This window comes from Trichomycterus rosablanca, chromosome 4, assembly GCF_030014385.1.
Source record: "Trichomycterus rosablanca isolate fTriRos1 chromosome 4, fTriRos1.hap1, whole genome shotgun sequence".
Classification (NCBI taxonomy): Eukaryota; Metazoa; Chordata; class Actinopteri; order Siluriformes; family Trichomycteridae; genus Trichomycterus; species Trichomycterus rosablanca.
In genome coordinates this window covers 3550891-3571832 of record NC_085991.1, presented here as the reverse complement: position 1 = coordinate 3571832, position 20942 = coordinate 3550891, and the positions used below count along the sequence as shown (strand labels likewise).

The following is a 20942-nucleotide window of genomic DNA, read 5'->3' as shown; positions in this document are numbered from 1 at the left end:
CCAGTGGTCTCCTCAGAGCTCTGACCTTTAAACACCCTATTATAAACAATTTGAGTGATTTGGAACTTTATTTGTAAGCCAGACCTTCTAGTCCAGGACGGGTCCGACCTCTGATGTTCTTTTGCCTTAAGGGGCACAAATTCCATCAGACAAGTTCTGAAATCTCTCTCAAATGACTGGAGAAATATTGCTCATGGTTTTGGAAAGGAATGTCCAACAAGCTTCTAGTCAGGTGTCCACATACTTTCAGCCACATGAAGTATCTTGTATCAGCCGACCTTCCAGGAACTCCTTATTTAGGCCATTTTCTTTAACATACTGGTTCCACTGGGAATAAAAATAATAGTACCACCACCATGCTTGACAGTAGGTACAGTGTTGTTAAGTTTGAATGCCTCATTTTGGTCCTTTTGGTCAAAAACTCAATAGCAGAGCTGAGATTTGACCTCAAGTTCTCAGCAGTAGTAGGCCAGCGTACCTAGGTTACCTACTTACCTAAAAGCAGTGTTTGTTTCATCTCTTAATATAGGATCATGTGAATGTTTGAGTAATTAGAGCTACTTTAGTTTATGGAATATAAAAAAACAACTCATTTTTTATTAGCTAAACCTATTTGGAGTAAAACACTGGGTAAAATGTTCAGGGGTGAATGCAATGGTGCGTTTACCAGGATGGCCGAGTGGTTAAGGCGTTGGACTTAAGATCCAATGGACATATGTCTGCGTGGGTTCAAACCCCACTCCTGGTAGAGATACGTTTATGGACGGTGGTAGCCTAGTGGGTAGAGCTTTGGGCTATTAACTGAAAAGTTAAGAGATTGAATCCCAGCTCTGCCATGCAGCCACTTTTAGGGCCTTAAGCAAGGCCCTCAACCCTCTCTGCTCCAGGGGTGGCATACAATGGCTGACCCTGCGCTCTGACCCCAGCTTCCAAACAAGCTGGGACGTATATCCCAGTCTGTATATGTATATATGACAAATAAATTCTAATAAGTTCTAATTTCTGAGAGTAATTCCTGAGGGCGACACCAAAGGTGCTACCAAATATAGATGGCACACTGTAGTCGATATAGTTATTCTTACAATAATATTGTGGGATGGTGGGAAATTCTTTGTTTTTCCAAGAAAGAAAGGTAATCCACTTATCCCTGGGTGAAGGAAAGCTTCTTTTTAAGCTTCTAAAATGGGGTTGGGCCAAAGATTGAGCATCTTTGCACTAATTAGAATAGGTAAAGGCTACAAATAGCATAAAACTCAAGACATCCGATCTGGGACAACACAAAAATAAATACGGATTTCAAATTTATTAGCATTTATTTATCACAAAGTTCAGAAAGGAATGTGAAGGCTTATGGCTGCTTTATTATATAAACATAAATATATGTGACAATAAACCGAAACTCATGTTCAACCACTTTTGGTTTCGTTATTTAATATTCTTCCAGTGCAAATATTCACTTTATTTTTTGCCCATAATGTGTTTGACTTCGAACCCATAGAAATGTACAAGATGAACAACATGTTTGCCTAAAAAACAAAATTAATAGCAAAACATTAAAACCACCTCCTTGTTTCTACACTCACTGTCCATTTTATCAGCTCCACTTACCATATAGAAGCACTTTGTAGTTCTACAATTACTGACTGTAGTCCATCTGTTTCTCTGCATGCTTTTTAGCCTGCTTTCACCCTGTTCTTCAATGGTCAGGACCCCCACAGGACCACCACAGAGCAGGTATTATTTAGGTGGTGGATCATTCTCAGCACTGCAGTGACACTGACATGGTGGTGGTGTGTTAGTGTGTGTTGTGCTGGTATGAGTGGATCAGACACAGCAGCGCTGCTGGAGTTTTTAAATACCGTGTTCACTCACTGTTCACTCTATTAGACACTCCTACCTAGTTGGTCCACCTTGTAGATGTAAAGTCAGAGACGATCGCTCATCTATTGCTGCTGTTTGAGTTGGTCATCTTCTAGACCTTCATCAGTGGTCACAGGACGCTGCGCACGGGGCGCTGTTGGCTGGATATTTTTTTGGTTGGTGGACTATTCTCAGTCCAGCAGTGACAGTGAGGTGTTTAAAAACTCCAGTAGCACTGCTGTGTCTGATACACTCATACCAGCACAACACACACTAACACACCACCACCATGTCAGTATCACTAGGGTGGTTCTAATGTTGGGGATTATTAGCAACCGTGATATACATTTTAATATAAAAACGTAATAATTAGCTATTTACACTGAGACATCATTGCCACATATTTAAATACACTATATGGCTAAAGTATGTGGACACCTGACCTTAATTTTGTTGGAGAACCCATTCCAAAACCACAGGCGTTAATAATACATGCTGTACTTGCTCGGTGGGATTTCGTCTGTGGGAATTTGTGTTTATGCATTTAAATGTACATTTGCCAAATATTTGTGTTTGACTAGAAGAAAGGCCCGGCTTAAAATTAGCATTACAATCCAGTTCATGCAGTTCATATTCATTTGGGTTACAGAGCGTAAAAGTCATGCTGGAACAGGACACGACCTGTCCGCAACATATAGCTTATGTGTGATAAATTACTGTATATAGGTCTGACAGCAATGGGTGTGGCTGAAACTCCTGAACACAGTTAATTAATAGTGATGCCCAGACACTTTTGACCATATAGCGTATATCTCATAGGCAGCACATGTCTAAACATCATGTCCATCACATCATTCAGTATTTATCTCAGCTCGGTGCTCCAGGAGATCAGCATGGATATGTTGGAACGTCGGTCGTTCCTTGGCGTTCCTCTTCCAGCAGCTGTGCATGAGGCTGTAGATCTGATCAGAGCAACACGCAGGCTTGGGAAGGTAGACCTGAAAAAATAACATACAAATGGCAAAGTCCTTTTAGACCATATAGACAAAAGTCAACATTATGACCACCTTCCTAATACTGTGTTGGTCCCCCATTCGCTGTCAAAACAGCCCTGCAACTGTGATGCCCTGTGTATTCTGACACCTTTCTATCAGAACCAGCATTAACTCCTTCAGCAGTTTGAGCTACAGTTTGAGCACGGGCCAGCCTTCGCTCCTCACGTGCATCAATGAGCCTTGGTCGCCCATGACCCTGTCGCTGGTTTACCCTTGTTCCTTCATTGGTGCACTTTCGATAGATACTGACCACTGCAGACCGGGAACACCCCACAAGAGCTGCAGTTTTGGAGATGCTCCGACCCGGTCGTCTAGCCATCACAATTCAGCCCTCGTCAAACTTGCTCAGATCCTCACGCTCGCCCATTTTTCCTGCTTCTAACATCAACTTTGAGGATAAAATGTTCACTCGCTGCCTAATATATCCCACCCACTAACAGGTGCCGTGATGAAGACATATTCACTTCACCTGTCAGTGGTCATAATGTTATGCCTGTAGTTATTTATGCTTCCGACTTTGTAGCAAGAGTTTAGGAAGGTTCTTTCCTGTTTCAGCATGACTGTGCTCTATAAAGACATCGATTTAAGCTCGGTTCAAAGTGGTAGCTTAGCGGTTAACATACTGGACTAGTAATCAGAGGGTTGCTGGTTCAAGCCCCACCCCCCAAGTTGCTATTGTTGGGCCCCTGCGCAAGGTTATTAATGCTCAATTGCTCAAACTGTATTCAGTCACAACTGGATAAAAGTGTCTGCTAATTGCCACAAATGTAAATATAAACTCAAGTGTCCTGCACAGAGCTTTGACCTCAGCCCTACTCAACAGCTTTGGAATGAACCGGGACATCAACTGACGCTTTCTTGACCGACTGAATGGGCATAAATTCCCACACACATCCTTCAAAGTCCTCTAAGAAGAGTGGCTGTTATTATAGCTTTAGAGATCACATAGATGTCACTCCACTTTAATACCAAGTCCCATTTTAATGAAATGGGATGGCCAGGTGTCCAAATACTTTTGACCACATAGTGTATATCTTATATACCATAGGTGTGTCTATAAATGTATGGCTTTATACAGTATATACATGCCTGCTTTTACCCAGACCGAAACATCTACAGATCACCACAGCTCAGCACTGCCACCATCAGGTAGAAACCTTACATAGCAGGCTATTGGAGGGACTAGTATGGAAATCGGTTTGTGCCACGTTGAGAAGAGAAAAAACATTTACATTTTTAGCATTTAGTAGACGCCTTTATCCAAAGCGACTTACATTACAGTTTACAGTCTGAGCAATTGAGAGTTAAGGGCCTTGCTCAAGGGCCCAACAGCAGCAGCCTGGCAGTGGTGGGGCTTGAAGCAGTGACCCTCTGATTACTAGTCCAGTACCTTAACCACTAGGCTACAGCTTGCCCTGTACGATGGGTATACTGTATTTTGGCTAGCAATCAACATTCTAATTAATTCCAAAGCTGTCAAATAGGGTTCAGGTCAGGGCTCTGAAGGTCCTCCACATCAATCTGGTCAAACCGTGTCTTTATGGACATAGCTTCTTAACCAGGCTGGAACAGAAAAGGCTCTTTCCTAATCTGTTGGAAGTCAAAAGCATTACATTTATTTCACATTATTGATTGTAAATACCTGTTAATAAAGCTTGTAGCTGAAACACTCAGTGAATGTCCAGAGGAACCAACAGACTCGTAACTTTACTCACTAATTCATTAGCGTTTTGAGCTAAATGATTAATCAGTACAGTAGACCCTTGACTTACATTTTTAATCGGTTCCGAAGGGCTGTTCTTAAGTCAAAATGTTCGTTAGTTAAACCTATTTTTCCCATAAGAAATTATGTAAATAGAATTAATCCATGCCAGACCTCCCAAACCCCCCCTTACCTAACCACTTTTTTGTTGTAAATACAAGTACATTTTCCCTTAATCTTAAATTATAGAATAGATAATACTGTAATAAACAATTCTAAACAACATTAGTTAGACAGTAGTACTGTACAGTACATAAACACACACCACATTTCAGTACAGTACGTGTGCTGTACCATACACCATAATACATTCCTTCTTTTTATATAAAATGTATCTACCAGAAACAACAATAACTCTCATATTTCTCTATTATTTCCTTCTTTATTTCAGTAGTGTTGTATTTTGTAGGTGTAACTGCACAAAAGAAAGAATACTTTACTGAGCCGAATTCCTTCTTCTCTCTCACTCACTGTCCCCTCTGTCTGATACACAGTGACACCTACTGGCAGAAGTAATTATACAACAACGAATAGTAATAGATTTTTTTCATTTTCTCAGCACTGCGCTTTCTCTGCAGCTTCTTTGGGGACATTTTAATACTGAATTTTACAAAATATAAAGAAAACACCGGAAAAACACCGCCCGCTGTGCGAATGTTTGCTCACTGTATATATATACTGTATATATATATAGAGAGATAGACGGTCGGAGTCAACTTGTTCGTGACGTCACGTGTTTCGCGAATTTCGGTTCATAATCCAAAATTTGTTCGTACGTTAAGTTGAAAAAATCGTTTGTAACCCAAAATGTTTGTATGGTAAACGGTTTGTAATTCAAGGGTCTACTGTACTTATATTTTTGATTTAGTCTGAAATCTCACCTGCTTGTTCTGGTCTCGGAAGAACTCGCCCATGTTCTCGATCACCTGGTCGTCAGAGAGTTGGCAGTACGGCTGCTCTTTACACAGAGTCAACGTTTCCCAAAGCGTTACGCCAAATGCCCACACGTCACTCGCCATGGTGAATTTACCCTGAAAAATACCAAACACGACGCCAGACGAGATGAAACAAATAAATGACAGCAGATCTTTATTCTTTACGTCTACTTCAGTGGTTTATGACCTTCTGAAACCACAAAACACCCCCCAGTTGAACCATCGTAGTCACCTGAGAAGAACACTCACCACTTTGGTTCTGTTATTTAATACCATTTCAGTGCATATAATCACTTTATATTTACACATCTAGTGTTCATCTAGTGTTTATAGCTGTAAATCTGAATTTAAAAAAACGTCCATATGTGTCCGTATGTGGACACCCCCTTTTAATTATTAGCATCAAGTATTTCAGCCACATCCACTGCTACCACCAAACACGAGTGCCAGATTTCACAAATGCTCTTTTAACTGAAGATTAGAGACTGTTAAAGTGTCCACATACATTTGGCTTCACAGTATAAATGTCCCTTACAAGTACACTACATTGCCATAAGTATATGGACATCTCAAAAATGAATAGCATTGAAATAGAATGACCTCTATGCGATCATTCAGCTATAACGACAGACGCTCTCCTAAGGAGGCTTTTCACAAGACTTTAAAACAAGTCTGTGGGAATTTGTAGCCCATTTAGTAAAAAATGACAGCACTTGTATGCTTTGCTTTGTGCACAGGGGCTCATGCTGAGACAGAAAAGGGCCTTCCCTAAACTGTTGTTGAAAGGTCGAAAGCATATAAGTTCTATTATATAACTGATTTATTACACCTGTAAGCAACGGCTTAAACACTTGAATTCAGTAATTAGAAAGAGTGTCCCAATACTTTTGTACCTATATTGACACAGCCAACAGTATTACACATTCTAGGGCACTTGTAGCCTAGAGGTTAATGTACTGGACTAGTAATCGAATGGTTGCTGGTTTAAGCCCCACCACTGCCAGGTTGCCACTGTTGGGCCCTTGAGCAAGGCCCTTAACCCTTGATTGCTTAGACAATACTGCTTTGTATAAAAGCGTCTGCTAAATGCCAAAACTGTAAACATAAATTACACAGACGTGATCCCAGTACGTCTATGTATGTGAACCCGGTTAGTCTGTACAGTCTTCCTAATGACCGTTTGGTTCGAATTGGCTTAACTTACTACAAATCCCTACAAGTCGTACCAGTAGGACGCTCTCCCAGGACATCCAGCGGATGGGGAGCACGGCCCGGCCCTGAATGAGGTAGTAATCTCCACGGTACAGGTTCCGGCTCATGCCAAAATCGGCTATCTTGATGGTGTAGTTCGTCCCCACCAAGCAGTTCCGGGTGGCCAGATCTCGGTGCACGAAGTGAAGAGATGACAGGTACTTCATTCCAGAGGCGATCTGCGCGGCCAAGTCCATCAGCACGCCGTAGCTGCAAAGTCAAAGAGGGTGTAAGGTGTCTGTAACTACCGGCGCCTATACAGGTAAACTGATTCACCTCCTAATGCAGGAGGGCCGACCACTTAATATCAACCATTTATACTAATCAGGCAGGGGCCCCATCCAGCCTCATACATTTTATTTATTAGGATTTTAACGTCATGTTTTACACACTTTGGTTACATTAATGACAGGACAGGTAGTTACACATTCATCATTTCAAGTCTTTTCAATGTCATTTCATTTCATTCATTTAATTTCTAGCATTTAGCGGACGCTTTTATCAAAAGTGACTTACAGTACTGTGACACTATACTGTCTAAGCAGTTGAAGATTAAGGGCCTTGCTCAAGGGAACCAACAGTGGAAACCTGGCAGTGGTGGGGCTTGAACAAGCAACCTTTGATTACTATTCCAGTACCTTAACCACAATGCTACAACTGCATATGTCAAACACAGTCATGGACAATTTTGTGTCTCCAATTCACCTCACTTGCATGTTTTTGGACTGTCTGAGGAAACCGGAGCTCCCGGAGGAAACCCACACAGACACGGGTAGAACATGCAAACTCCACACAGAAAGGACCCGGACCGCTCCACCTGGGAATCGAACCCAGGACCTACTTGCTGTGAGGTGACAGTGCTATGAGCCACTGTGCCGCCCCTAAAACCTCATACAACTGATCAACTAATGAGTTTAAAGATCAAGTCCAACTGGTTAAACAGGTAAAATACAATTTATTTATTACAGCTGTTAGCCTTTAATTGATTAATCTTTATTGTCATTGTTCAAAACAACGAAAAAACATTTAGCAACTCTGGTTGCTTGTGGGTAAAAGCTATTTTTTAATCTGTTCGTTTTGACTTTGATTGATCTATGTCTCATTCCAGAGGGCAAGGGGGAGAACAGGTTATGTCCAGGGTGAGTGGGGTCTTTTAGAAGTGTTGTCCCAAAACATTCGCCTTTATAGTGTATCTGTAGAAAGCACTCACCTGATGGTAGCTGCGAGTTCTTGGTCCCCTCCTGAATCCCTGAGTTTATGGCGAGAAAGGAACTGGTTGAGGTCTCCGTTCTCCATGTACTCGGTGATCATACACAACGGGTCGCTCTCCACACACACGGCCAGCAGGCGGATGATGTTGGGGTCCCGCAGCCTCGAGATGATCCTGATCTCCTTCAGAAAGTCGTTTCTGAGAAATAAAACATACACATTTCGAGCTAATGAAGTAGAAACGAGTTTTCGACGCAGTGCTTGTGCATGTCCGTACCGTGCGTTCTTGCTGGCGTCCTCACGGAGGGTTTTGACAGCTACCAGGATGGGCTCGTCTCCAATATCGCTTCCATCCTCCTTCAAAAAATCCTTCAGTCCTTTCGCCTCGCATAGATGAACCTGCAGATATCATCACTATGTTAAAGATCTCGTTCGTATTTTTCGGATTTTCTGATCACTCTTGGCTTAGTGGGTGGCGCAGTGGCCTCACAGCAAGAAAGACTCGTGTTTGAGTTCTTTCTGTGTGGATTTACATGTTCTCCCTGTGTCTGTGTGGTTTTCCTCCAGGTGCTCCGGTTCACCCTGTCCTTCAATGGTCAGGACCCCCACAGGACCACCACAGAGCAGGTATTATTTAGGTGGTGGGTCAGCACTGCAGTGACACTGACATGGTGGTGGTGTGTTAGTGTGTGTTGTGCTGGTATGAGTGGATCAGACACAGCAGCGCTGATGGAGTTTTTAAATACCGTGTCCACTCACTGTCCACTCTATTAGACACTCCTACCTAGTTGGTCCACCTTGTAGATGTAAAGTCTGAGACGATCGCTCATCTATTGCTGCTGTTTGAGTCGGTCATCTTCTAGACCTTCATCAGTGGTCACAGGACGCTGCCCACGGGGCGCTGTTGGCTGAATATTCTGAATTTTATTCGATCCAAAAGTCTCCCGTCCAGTCATTTTCCTTTCCTGACCTCCTGGTCAAATAGTTTTTTAGTCTGTAGTTTCCAAAATGCCAAAACCTTGTGTGTTGAGTTTGTATTTTAAGTTCTATGTGTCGTAGTTCCAAGTTTCCTAGTCCACTGGCTTCCCGTCTTCCTAGTTATCCGACTTCTTAATCTCCAGTTCTTGTCCCGTTGTTTACCATGCTGAAAGCACGTTTGTCCTGTTGTTTAAAAGTCACCATTTATCAGCCCACCATTTATGTCCTAGTCTTTGGTCATGTGGTCTCAGGGGTTTTCTAGTCCTGGTCTTCTAGTTACTTCTTCTCTCAGAGTTTTTTCCCCAATAGCACCTCAGAGATTCATACCTGGATTTCAGAGGTAGTGGGCTTGCCTGACAGACTGCTTCGCCAATTGAGCACCATGCATGTTTTTTTTTAACATTGTGAGATGAGATTTGTTTACATCTCTTATACTTAGAATAATTAAACATGTATGGTGAATGAAAACCTCCTTGTATCCCTTCTTATCTACTGTAGCTTTGAGAACCTCATACCTGCGCCGGCTTTATCTACCATTTGTTACAAGATCTGTGAACACATATTAGGTTTGTTTTGTTGCTGACCTCTCCGAACTGGCCTTCACCCAGCTTCTCTTTGAACGTAAGCTTCTCTCTGGGGAATTCCTCCAGAGCCCCGTCCCGTCCGAGAGGCACGCTGATCGCCGTGATGGAGTAACAATGGCTGCTCCAGACGTTCTGCTGCTCCGTGCGGTGAGAGGTGTCGCCTTCGGTGTCGGATGGGAGCCGATCTGTGGATTCAGTCAACACTGCTGTACAATAATCATTACAGTTTCAAAATAAACCACCCAGATTTGACAACATTAATTGAAGGCTAATATGGAAAATGTTCACCTACGTTAGATTCAGACCCCTTGACTTTTTTGTAGATTTGATTTTTATTGGATGTAATCGCCATTTGTACCCTTAAATCTACACTTAACCACCCATAATAATGAAGTGAACACATGTTCTTAGAGTATTCAGACTCTTTGCTGTGGCACTTCAAACCCTGTTTGCTTAAATTATCCACACAATGTGTCTAGAACCCAGTCAGAAACCTGTAAGGTGCACCATTTACACTGCACTGTCAGGATAAAAGACAAGCCATGAGGTCTAAAAAACAGCTCACCTTTCAACACGTCAATGACCCTAACTAACACTTGGACTGGCTTCCGGGCACATCTCTGAATGTTACGAATGGCTTAATTACCCATTGTAGAAATTAATAAACATCTGTGGAGAGACCTTAAGTGTCAGTGTGCAGGCGGCCGCCATGGATCTGAACCAGCTTGGGAAAATCTGTCATGAAGAATGGGGATAAACTGCCCAAATCCAGATGTGCAAAGCCTGTAGGGATGCATTTATGACGGCTTGTAGCTGTAATTGCTGACAAAAGGGCTTCTACAGTATTGAGTATTAAATAAAGGTCTGAATACTTTTGTGAATAAATTATTTCATTTTGGTTTTATCTTTAATTGATTCTTGATTAATATATTCGACTGATTAAGTGTAGGTGGTAAGTATTGATGGGTAAAAATGGCTTATATCCATACAATAATGGTTATATCCATTCAAAAACAAATCCAGTTAAAAAAGAAATAAGCAAATAATCCAAGGGACTATCCACTGTATAACCATGACCCTCAGGTTCGGGACACCCCCCTTTAGTACATTCTACATGCTGTACAGATATAACAGAAGTCATAAGAACTGACGTTAAAACATTAAACCATTGGATTAGAGCTGGTGCCCCTCACCGAGATTTTCCGTGGCCTGAAATTCCGGAGATTTCCGTAATCTGGAGGGCTCCTGATAGTCGGATCCGAGTGGGAAGACTCTCTCATACGTGCTGGTGGATTCAGCATCACTAGAGAGTGACGACTGATGATGACAGAAAGCGTCTCTGTGTCCCGAAAGATGTGATATCAGTTCGTCTTCCATCGCGCGACGTGAGACCTGTAATAGAGAAGCGGTTGGTCAATGATGACTTACTTCTGCACACATCAAACTATTTTACTAGAATAAGAAAAAAGAAAGAAGTTCTGGAACCTGTTAGAAGAGTGAAGGGGCCAACACACTATACACTGTACATTACATATGCTAATACAATTCTAGGGACTGTGGAAGTACCTGATGATAAAGCTATCACACTTTTTAAAAGGAAGAGAGTTCTGGAACCTGTGAGAAGAGTGCCTGTGTGTGGGGCCAGCACACTTTACAAGCCTATGTAAAAGGGTTTGTAGACAGGGCTTGTGAGTGTTCTCATAGTCAGCACATCATGTAAAAGTAAAGTTTTGGAACCTGTGAGAAGAGAGTCTGTGGGGAAGCTATGCGCCCATGTGGGTGTGGCCAGCACTTCACGATGGAGTTTTTTTTCCAGAAGGGCGATTGTGGGTGGAGGTAAAAGGTTTTGAAACCTCGGGGCACCCAGATAGCGCAGTGGTGTATTCATCTAGCACACCAGCGCTGGGATTCTCTACTACAGGTAGGCAGTGGTCAGCAGGGCAGCTCACTAGGTTTGAGACACACCCATTGACAAGAATAATTGTGAACTGAGCCAGTAAATTCTACAAGGACAGGAAGTTCTGAAACAGAACATCAACGATCAAACTCCAACACTATCGCCAACGACTCACCTTTGCTACCATCTTCTGCCAGACCTGTCTCCACAGAATGATGATAATGATGGTCAGCAGGATGGCGATGATGGCCACCAGGCAGCCAATGAGGATGCGCGTGTTGCTGTCGTCGATTTTATGAAAGGGATCAAGTCCTGAAAAATAAGGATAATAAACCAAATGAAACCAATGAAACCGGATCCAGTGTAAAACTAGACTAAACGGCCAAAAATATTTGGACACCCGACCATAAGACCATAAGCCTAAAAAACAAATGCTATTAAAATAGTGTGATATTTGCATATGGTTTCTCACAGGTATGTCTATGGGAATTTGTGCCTGTTCAGTCAAAAGTGAATTTGTATGGCTGGGTCAAGAAAGCATTAGCTGATGTTCTGGTTCATTCCAAAGCTGTGGGACTGAGGTCCGGGTTCTGTGTAAGGCACCGGAGTTTCTTTAAACCGAGCTTTTCTTCATGTTTTTAGAGGGGCAGGGTCATGCTGGGACAAGAAAGAGCCTTCCCTAAACTGTTGCTGCACAGTTATCACCTTTACATAATTTATTTACAGCTGTTAGCAACTATTGTGGCTGAAACACATAAATAAAAAAATTTGAAGGGGTGTCCCAATACTTTTGTCCATATAGTGTACGTGAGCTCAGCTGAATTCTCACCTGGGTGAATGCTTGTAGGTGGTCTGCGTGTCCGTGGAATTTGGGACGTGTTGTACCCTGTAGCATCTGGATTTGGACAGAAGACATCCAGTCAGGACAAATGGAGCTGCTAGAAATTGACCTAAGTGTGTGTGTGTGTGTGTGCTCTGTGATGGATTGGCGACCGGTCCGGGGTGTCTCCCGCCTTTCGCCCAATTTATCAAACCCACCGTGACCCCACGGTATAACAGACAGTGAATGAATGAATGAATTGAATACCTGACTGGAAAGCAATCTCGCTGAACATCATCCAAGCATCACCGAAGGAAAACTGGCACTTGATGGCACTCGCCATGTGATTTCCCAAATCCACGGTGACGAATCGAGCCCCGGGGTTCACGCCGTCCTCTTTAGGGCTGAAAGAAACAGGCTCGGCTTCCCAGTCCGACTCGGAAGTGCTTCCGGAGCGGAAGTGGCAGACGACGTTCCGGAATATTCTGGACCTCAGTGAGAACATGTTGTTACAGTGAACCTGTAAGGACGAGCAATAAGGGTACATGACCTGATGGACATCCAAAACCATGGGCAGTAATGTCAGGGTGGTCTCCACTTTGCGGCTATAACAGTCTCTACTGTGGGGATTTTTGCCCATCCAGTAAAAAGTTTAGTTGAATCAACCCAGATGTTCAGTAGTGGTTGAGGTCAGTTCAGTAAGGACACTGCTAGATTTAAATGGACAGCTAGTTGAAGTGCATTATGGGATGGCCTTCCCTAAGAAGGCACAGTAGCAGGATGCTGCCTACGAATTAGGACAGTGCCTTTTAAGGGAACGGGCACAAACTGACATTTACATTTTTGGCACTTAGCAGAGGCTTTTATCCAAAAAACAAAGCAATTGAGGGTTAAGGGTCTTGCTCAAGGGCCCAACAGTGACAACCTGGCAGTGGTGGGCTTGAACCAGTGACATTTCGATTACCAGTCCACTACCTTAACCGCTAGGCTACACCTGTCCTTTTTTTTTGCAGATGCTTTTATCCAAAGCGACTTACAGTACTGTGTCTAAGCAATTGAGGGTTAAGGGCCTTGCTCAAGGGCCCAACAGTGGCAACCTGTCAGTGATGGGCTTGAACCAGCAACTTTTCGATTAATAGTCCAGTACCTTAACCTACAACTGTCCTTTTTTTGCAGACGTTTTTATCCAAAGTGATATAGGATATTGTCTAAGCAATTGAGGATTAAGGGCCTTGCTCAAGGGCCCAACAGTGGCAACCTGGCAGTGGTGGTGCTTGAACCAGCAACCTTTTGATTACTAGTCCAGTACCGCTAGGCTACAACTGCCTACAAATTCCCACAGACATACTTCAAAACCTTTTGAAAAGTCTTTCTATAGGAGTTAAGACTGTTATAGCTGTAAAAAAAGAGTGCAACTCTATGTAATTGGAACGTGATTCCCAACAAGCTTAAGGGATGTGAAGAAGTCATCAAACCTTCATTGATGTGAAATTTCGTATACGGTCAAACTGGAACGTCATCTCCACGTGGCCGCCGGAGAAGCTGGCGTTGTTCCAGCCCACGTAGTCGTACCCAGGCCAGACGCCGTAAACGTGGCTCCTAGTGAAATCGTCCAGCCCCCAACTCCCGTCGGTCAGCTGACCGAGACCATCTGTCATGCTGGAAAATATAATATAATATAATATAATAATATTCAAACCCTGGTTCCTAAGCCGTAGTGGGCCAGTGTGATTTACCGCTGAGCCACCTGAGCGCCCACTGTATGAAATCAATTATGTTAAATAATGAGATGCTTCTCATTGTGGCGACACTTTGGGGAAGGCCCTTGCCTGTTTCACCATGAATGTACCCTGACCTCAACCCAAATGAAGACATCTGGATTGCACCTATTGGGATTCTTGTCCAGTAACAGTGCCTGAATTACTAAATGGGTTCAAATTCCCACAGACACTTGCCTTCCAGAGAAAATGAGGCTGTTATATCGGAAAAGCAATTCCATATTGCGATATTCATCCCCATTTCTTCCCAGCCAGTTCCAGTTCCAGGTCCTCCAGCAAGGCCGATAACCTCCGTCTGTTTAGCTGAACTGTCAGTGGCTGCGGACGTTAATGTGAACTGCAAATTTTAGGGATCATTTACCTGGAACTCAGGGCTCCATCGTAGACGCTGTCGTTAAGGTAGACGTGCTGTCCGTGGAAGAGCATCACCTGGCCAGCGGGGGCGCTGTAGGACACCAGGCCGTCTGCAGCAAACAGAAAATTCAGTCTTCATTAAATTACATAAGTAATCGATTACTAAGCAGGAACGTCCTAGTAAGTTCTAGAACCTGTAAGAAAAGTGCCTGTAGGTGGATTAGGATTCCAATAAGACATCAAACTCATAAGGCAGATTACTTAGACGCTCCCTCGTTATTCAGTCAAATTATCACTCAGAATTAAGGCGCCTCAGTAGGAGCATTTTAAAAAATCTAAGAATTTAGACATGCCCTCTTCTCAAGAGCGTAGGATGATGTAGATGATGTAGAGAGTGCACTAGGTTTTCAGACAGACCCTTTGGGACGGTATGAGCATGTGCAAAGGAGGGATAACAAATACGCTACAAATAAGATAAATAAAGGAAGACGGTTCTGTACAACAGCCCTTGTGTTTGACGATGCTTGACCCCCTTTGGATCACCTAAAGCTGACCAGTACCGGTCCGTGGGTCATTTATTACCGGGCCGCACAGAGAGAATAAATAATTAGAGCTCGCTACAAGAGCAATTAAATTTCCAAAACTCTTCGGGTGTTATTGTCTCCAATCACCTCTAGGTGGGAGCAGCGTCTTGTTGCATCGAAAAAAGCTCAGGATTCACACTGATTTTTCATTCCCCCGTCAGTCCCTGAAATCGTATCTTATATGAAACCGGTCCGTTGTGCAAAAAAGCCTGGGGACCGCTGACCTAAAGGGTTTGACCGTAATGAAAAGAAGGGCTGACCTAGCCATTCGCAGCCATAAAGCTCCACCCTCATACACACATTCATGGAGTTATCGGTGACGGGCAGGAAGCGCACGAAGCGGGCGATGATGGGCGGCTCCAGGTCCTTCAGGACAACATCGTAGGTGTTCTTGTTCCCCTCGATAACCTGAGGAAAGACACAGAATAGAAGTGCACGTCCATTTAGATCTTGCCAAAACTTGCTTTAACATATCAGAAGATCAAGACTACACACTCACCCGACTGCCACTTGAGTCCCGCCAGGAGACCCAGCGGGCGCTGTCGCGGCTGTACTTGATCATGTAGCGCTGGGCGAACTCATTGCCCGCCCCATCCGCGTGGCGCCCCTGCGTCCCCACCAGGGTGATGAAGTGCAGGGTGCGAAGGTCGATCTGAAGGAACTCCATTTGTCTCTTGGCGCCGTTGGTCTCCGGGCACCACGCTCCATCGCCGTCATCGAAGTCCAATCTTTAATTCAAGGGTAAGGAAGGAAGAACAAAGAGTCAGATCCCATTACTCAATCTGTATTTAACTTTTACTGCTGCTGACCTCCACTTCTGACTGAGGAGAGCCCCCTCTGACACGTGTGCATTAACCAGCCGCTTCTTTTCACCTGAATGAGGTGGGCTTATGTGGAGATCCGTATCGCGCACAGAGAGTCAAGCACTGATCTCCATTAGCCCCCCAGGTGTCATCAATCAGCTAGTAGAGGTCATAATTGCAGCAGTTATGAGGAATCCCTATGACCCTCACTCCCCTTAAGGGGGGCAAAAACTTTTTCACAGTGCTGTACGTGTGTATATACCTGCCGTATCTAGCTGCAGTCGACTCTGACCACTGACTGGAAGCGGAGATGTCTTTATCCTGAATCTTGCCTCCGGTCATTCCCAAAGGATACCTGCACGTGGCTACCACACACACACACACAAATGTGTGTGTATAATTTACTAATGATTTACCAAAGCATCATCTTAAAGAAACTTGGCATCTAGGGAAAGTCACTGTAAAACAGCACTGAAGTTACAGTAAGTGTGGCCACGCCCACAGTTCGTTTTATTATACTTATATTAGACTTAACATTTGACTCAGTTCTTCTGGAGGTGTTCAAATTCATGGGTAGCAGCACAGCCTGCAATGTCCTCCGGTGGCTCGGTGGGTAGCACTGTCGCCTTACAGCAAGAAGGTCCTGGGTTCGATCCCCAGGCGGGGCGGTCCGTGTCCTTTCTGTGTGGAATTCTGTGTGCATGTTCTCCCCGTGTCTGTGTGGGTTTCCTCCGGGAGCTCCGGTTTCCTCCCACAGTCAGAAAACATGCAGTCAGGTTAATTGGAGGCACTGAATTGCCCTATAGGTGAATGGGTGTGTGTATGTGTGGCGCCCCATCCAGGGTGTTACTGTGTGCCTTGCACCCATTGAAAAGCTGGGATAGGCTCCAGCACCCCCCCACGACCCTGATCGGATAAGCGGTTAAGAAAGTGAGTGAGTGAGAGTGCATTGTCCTCAGGGCAACTACCGCTGGGATCTCTGGATCGAATCCCAGATGGTACTATCTGTCGGTCAGACAGACATTATTACATGTGGACATAATTGGCTGTGTCTTGGGGAGGGGGGAAATGATCAAGGTCCTGTTTGAGGTGTGTTGCTGCATTGCGCCCAGCGGTTCAGGGGAGAACCGAACCCGGCGTGACCCTGGCCAGGATGGAACAGTGGTAAAACATGAAATTAATGAATGTTCTCACTGGCAGAACACGACTTGAGACTTCACTGATGTCATTTAGCAGACACCTTTATCTAAAGCAACTTACAATAGTGTGACAGTATTCAGTCTGAGCAATTAAGGGTTAAGGGCCTTGCTCAAGGGCCCAACAGCAGCAACCTGGCAGCGGTGGGACTTGAACCAGCGACCTTCTGATTACTAGTCCAGTACCTTAACCACTAGGCTACAACTGCCACTTCATCTGTATTACATAGTGTGTAACTGTACCATTGGCAGTGCACTAATTAGGCATACTATTGAGTGTGGTGTGGTGATTTGGGACACAGCAGCTTGCAACCAAGATTCTGACCCCGTGAAACCAGCTTTGCTCTAAAATAAATGATTCTGTTTAATTTTGAACACACACACACACACACACACACACAAGGGGTTGCCTGGGCTGCAGAGTGAAGTATAACAGGCCGGTTTGTTTTAGCCCAACATACTTTCACGGAGAAGCAGGCACACTGCTCGAGCCCACACCCCGAAAGTAAACACCCAAATGCCATCCACCTTCCAGGAGGCCTTGTCCTGGACACAGAGGGCCTTTATATACCGGTCAGCAAAAAAAAAAAAGCAGAATGTGTTGAGCTTTTGGCATCAGGCAGAACTGAGAAGTAAACGCGGGACTGAAGGTCTGAAAATATTCATATTAATAACAACATACAGTATAGGGTCAAAAGTATTGGGACCCCCCTGCTAATGATTGAATTCATGTGTTTCAGCCACAAGAGTTGCTAACAAGTGTAATAAATCAATTATATAAGGAAAATTATATGCTTCTGATTTTGCAGCAACAGTTTAGCTGTTCCAGCATGAAATAAAGACATGCTCCAGTGTCCTTCACAGAGCCCTGACCTCAGCATCACTGAACAGCTCTGGAATGAACCGGAACATCAACTGAGGCCATACAAATGTCGTCATCTTTTGACTAAATGGGCACAAATTCCAACAGATATACTACAAAGTATTGAGAGAAGCCCTCTCAGAAGGGCTGTTGCTCTAACTGGTCACTCTATTTTAAGAGCATTTGTTTTTAAATGGGATGTCCAACAAGCTTATGGTCGGGTGTCCAAATACTTTTGGGCACACCATGTACGTCATTATGTACTTCATATTTAAAGAATGTATAATTTAATTGGATGAAAGAAAGAAAAAAACTACATATTTACTCACAATCTGGTCATATCTAATTCCCTATTACAATTCCTTGGACGCTTGCACCACGTACCCTGTTAAATTGACATTTATTATATTTATGTAGTATTTCATTCTACACGAATACACAATTTTGTGTATGAACAACTTGCTTTGTTATTATTAATTGATTCACTAATTGATTCCTTGATTCAATCATTTGATTCACTCCTTGAATGATTCATTCATTCATCTTCAGTTAAGTTCATTCATTCTGATCAGGATTGTGGTGGGTCAGCATAGCGCATTCAGAAACACTGGGTCCAAGGTAGGAAATACACCTTGGGCAGTTCATCCTAAGCAGTTCACCCTGGTCAAGCATGGGTTCGCAGTGGGTCCAGAGCCTGTGATAAGTTTCCTTTGGTTGCACAAGGCCGAAAAAGCATGAACATCTCCATCAACACCACTGGACTTGTTAACCTTGGCAGGCGAAACAGACACCAGACCTCCCAATTCGTCCTCCTCCGTGCTCCAAGTTCGATTCAATGACCCCTCTGTTCAAGTCTGGCAGGTAAAAAATCTGGCTCATATACTCATACTGGAACCATTGCATACCATTGCTACTCATACCGAACGCTGCATGAACCATCAAAATAAAGAAAGGCATTCAAAACGTTTTCTTACCTGGATCGACCTGTGAACTCACTGGTCCAATGAGAGCGAGCAGAACAAACGGCCATCGCGTGATGGACATTTTCCATTGGTGAATTTATTCCACCTGGAAAAACAACAACAACAACAGAGCACAATCCAAGTGTAAACAACGATACTAAGAGCAAAGCACAGGTCACTCATGTACGTGACCATACAAGGGGTCTGGGGATGTACCATGATGGCAATACCTTGACTAAAGACCAATGTTCTTTTTTTGGGGGGGTGCAGTCAAACGAACCCTATTTATATGGCCACAGACAAATCATGTAAGTTGCTGGATGTGGATTTTTGAGCCACAGTTTTTCAGGGAGCCAAACCTACGTGTTCCTGTCAACTGTTATGACTGAAAATAATACACTAACACAGCCTCGCTTTATATTCACCTACAGATTCATCTTATTTATAGATCTAGACCCAACAATCATTACTGTCTAAATCAGCCGGTGTGAAACACTACAGTTTTGATGATGACGACAGTCAGAACAATTAAAAACAAATTCTGCAATATAAACTCACCAGTCAACAGTCCAGAAACTCCACAAACAGCGGCATAAAATTCCAACACTCACATCCATCCAGTCATACGTACAAATGCAGCTCTGTTTTTACTCGAGTGAGAGAGCGAGAGAGAGCGAGAGAGAGCGAGAGAGAAAGTGAGAGAGAGAGAGAGAGAGAGAGAGGGGGAGAGAGTTTTGTGTAAGGCTTTAGTTGGCATAAAACATTTTTTTTTCATGCTTTAACCATTAAACCACATTCAGTCATTTCCCTCAGGATAAATAAAAAATCTGTCTGTCTGTCTGCCCATCCGTCTGTCTATCTATCTCTCTGTCTGTTCTTCTATCTATCTGTCTGTCTGTCTGTCCGTCCACCTGTCCGTCCGTCCATCCATCCATCCATCTATCTATCATCTATCTCTCTGTCTGTCTCTCTGTCTGTCTATCTATATCTCAGTCTATCATCTATATGTCTGTCTGTTTCTCTCTCTCTGTCTGTCTGTCTGTCTGTCTCTCTCTCTCTCTCTCTCTCTCTCTCTCTCTCTCTCTCTCTCTCTATCTATCTAATATCTAATAATAAAGAGCGGCACGGTGGCTCTGTCGCCACCCAGCAAGAAGTTCCTGGGTTCGATCCCCAGGTGGGGCGGTCTGGGTCCTTTCTGTGTGAAGTTTGCATGTTCTCCCTATGTCTGCGTGGATTTCCTCCGGGAGCTCCAGTTTCCTCCCACAGTCCAAAAACATGCTGTCAGGTTAATTAGAGACACTGAATTGCCCTATGGATGAATGTGTGTGTGTGTGTGTGTATGTGTGTGTCTGCCCTGTGATGGACTGGCGCCCCATCCAGGGTGTTACTGTGTGCCTTGCGCCCATTGAAAAAGCTGGGATAGGCTCCACCCCCCTGTCCCTGATTGGATAAGCGGTTAAGAAAGTGAGTGAGTGTTTTAATACTATTTTTTTAACAGACGTTCTATTTTGCTAGAACTTTTGTTGGCAACTTTCTGATCTCTAATCCAGCTTTTATGGAGCACGACACGCCTTATTGTTTTATACAGATGTTTTATTTAAAAAATACAGATGCAGAACTGCCAGATGTGCAATGTGCACGTTTACAGTCAAGCCGCACAGTTTTATAAACCATGAAAGCAACGTTTACACAGTGCGAGTAGTGCATAGAGCAGCTGTGGACAGAACCGATGAGCTGTTATATAGCATGTTAGCATCACTGCAACTGCAGAAAACAATTATTTATTGATTCTATAGAGCGGCCAGACAACGTAGAGCAACGAGAGGCGGAGCCAATGGTGGCGATGTAAGGTGGGCGGAGACTGCGTCATAAAGCGCTGAATACAGTTCAATAGAAGTGACAATAATATATAAATACATTCAATTAATTTAAAAAATTTATTTACTGCCCCCTGTCCCACCATGTGCTCCCTTCCACACAGACTAGTATTAGCTGGTTGTTGGTTTAAGTTGTTTTGCTGCCTGATACTGCTTGTTTAAGCTGGTTTGTGCA

General features: G+C 43.7%; 1 protein-coding gene and 1 non-coding gene across 2 annotated transcripts; one reads left to right on the top strand and one right to left on the bottom strand.

Moving 5' to 3' along the window:
• The first annotated feature begins 665 nt into the window (after window positions 1-665).
• Window positions 666-748, top strand: trnal-uaa (transfer RNA leucine (anticodon UAA)). Its single transcript has one exon. It is a non-coding gene; the product is annotated as a tRNA-Leu (tRNA).
• A 1963-nt stretch (window positions 749-2711) lies between these two features.
• On the bottom strand, window positions 2712-18972 carry ddr2b (discoidin domain receptor tyrosine kinase 2b). The gene is made up of 16 exons (XM_062992927.1): window positions 18903-18972; window positions 16133-16235; window positions 15567-15795; window positions 15328-15475; window positions 14491-14593; window positions 13827-14010; window positions 12619-12871; window positions 12361-12426; window positions 11707-11843; window positions 10828-11026; window positions 9635-9840; window positions 8350-8471; window positions 8074-8271; window positions 6839-7073; window positions 5559-5708; window positions 2712-2858 (listed from the first exon to the last, which is right to left on the bottom strand). Exons 1-16 carry the CDS (start codon window positions 18970-18972, stop codon window positions 2712-2714), a joined length of 2550 nt encoding a protein of 849 aa, XP_062848997.1.
• Between the last annotated feature and the right edge of the window lie 1970 nt (window positions 18973-20942).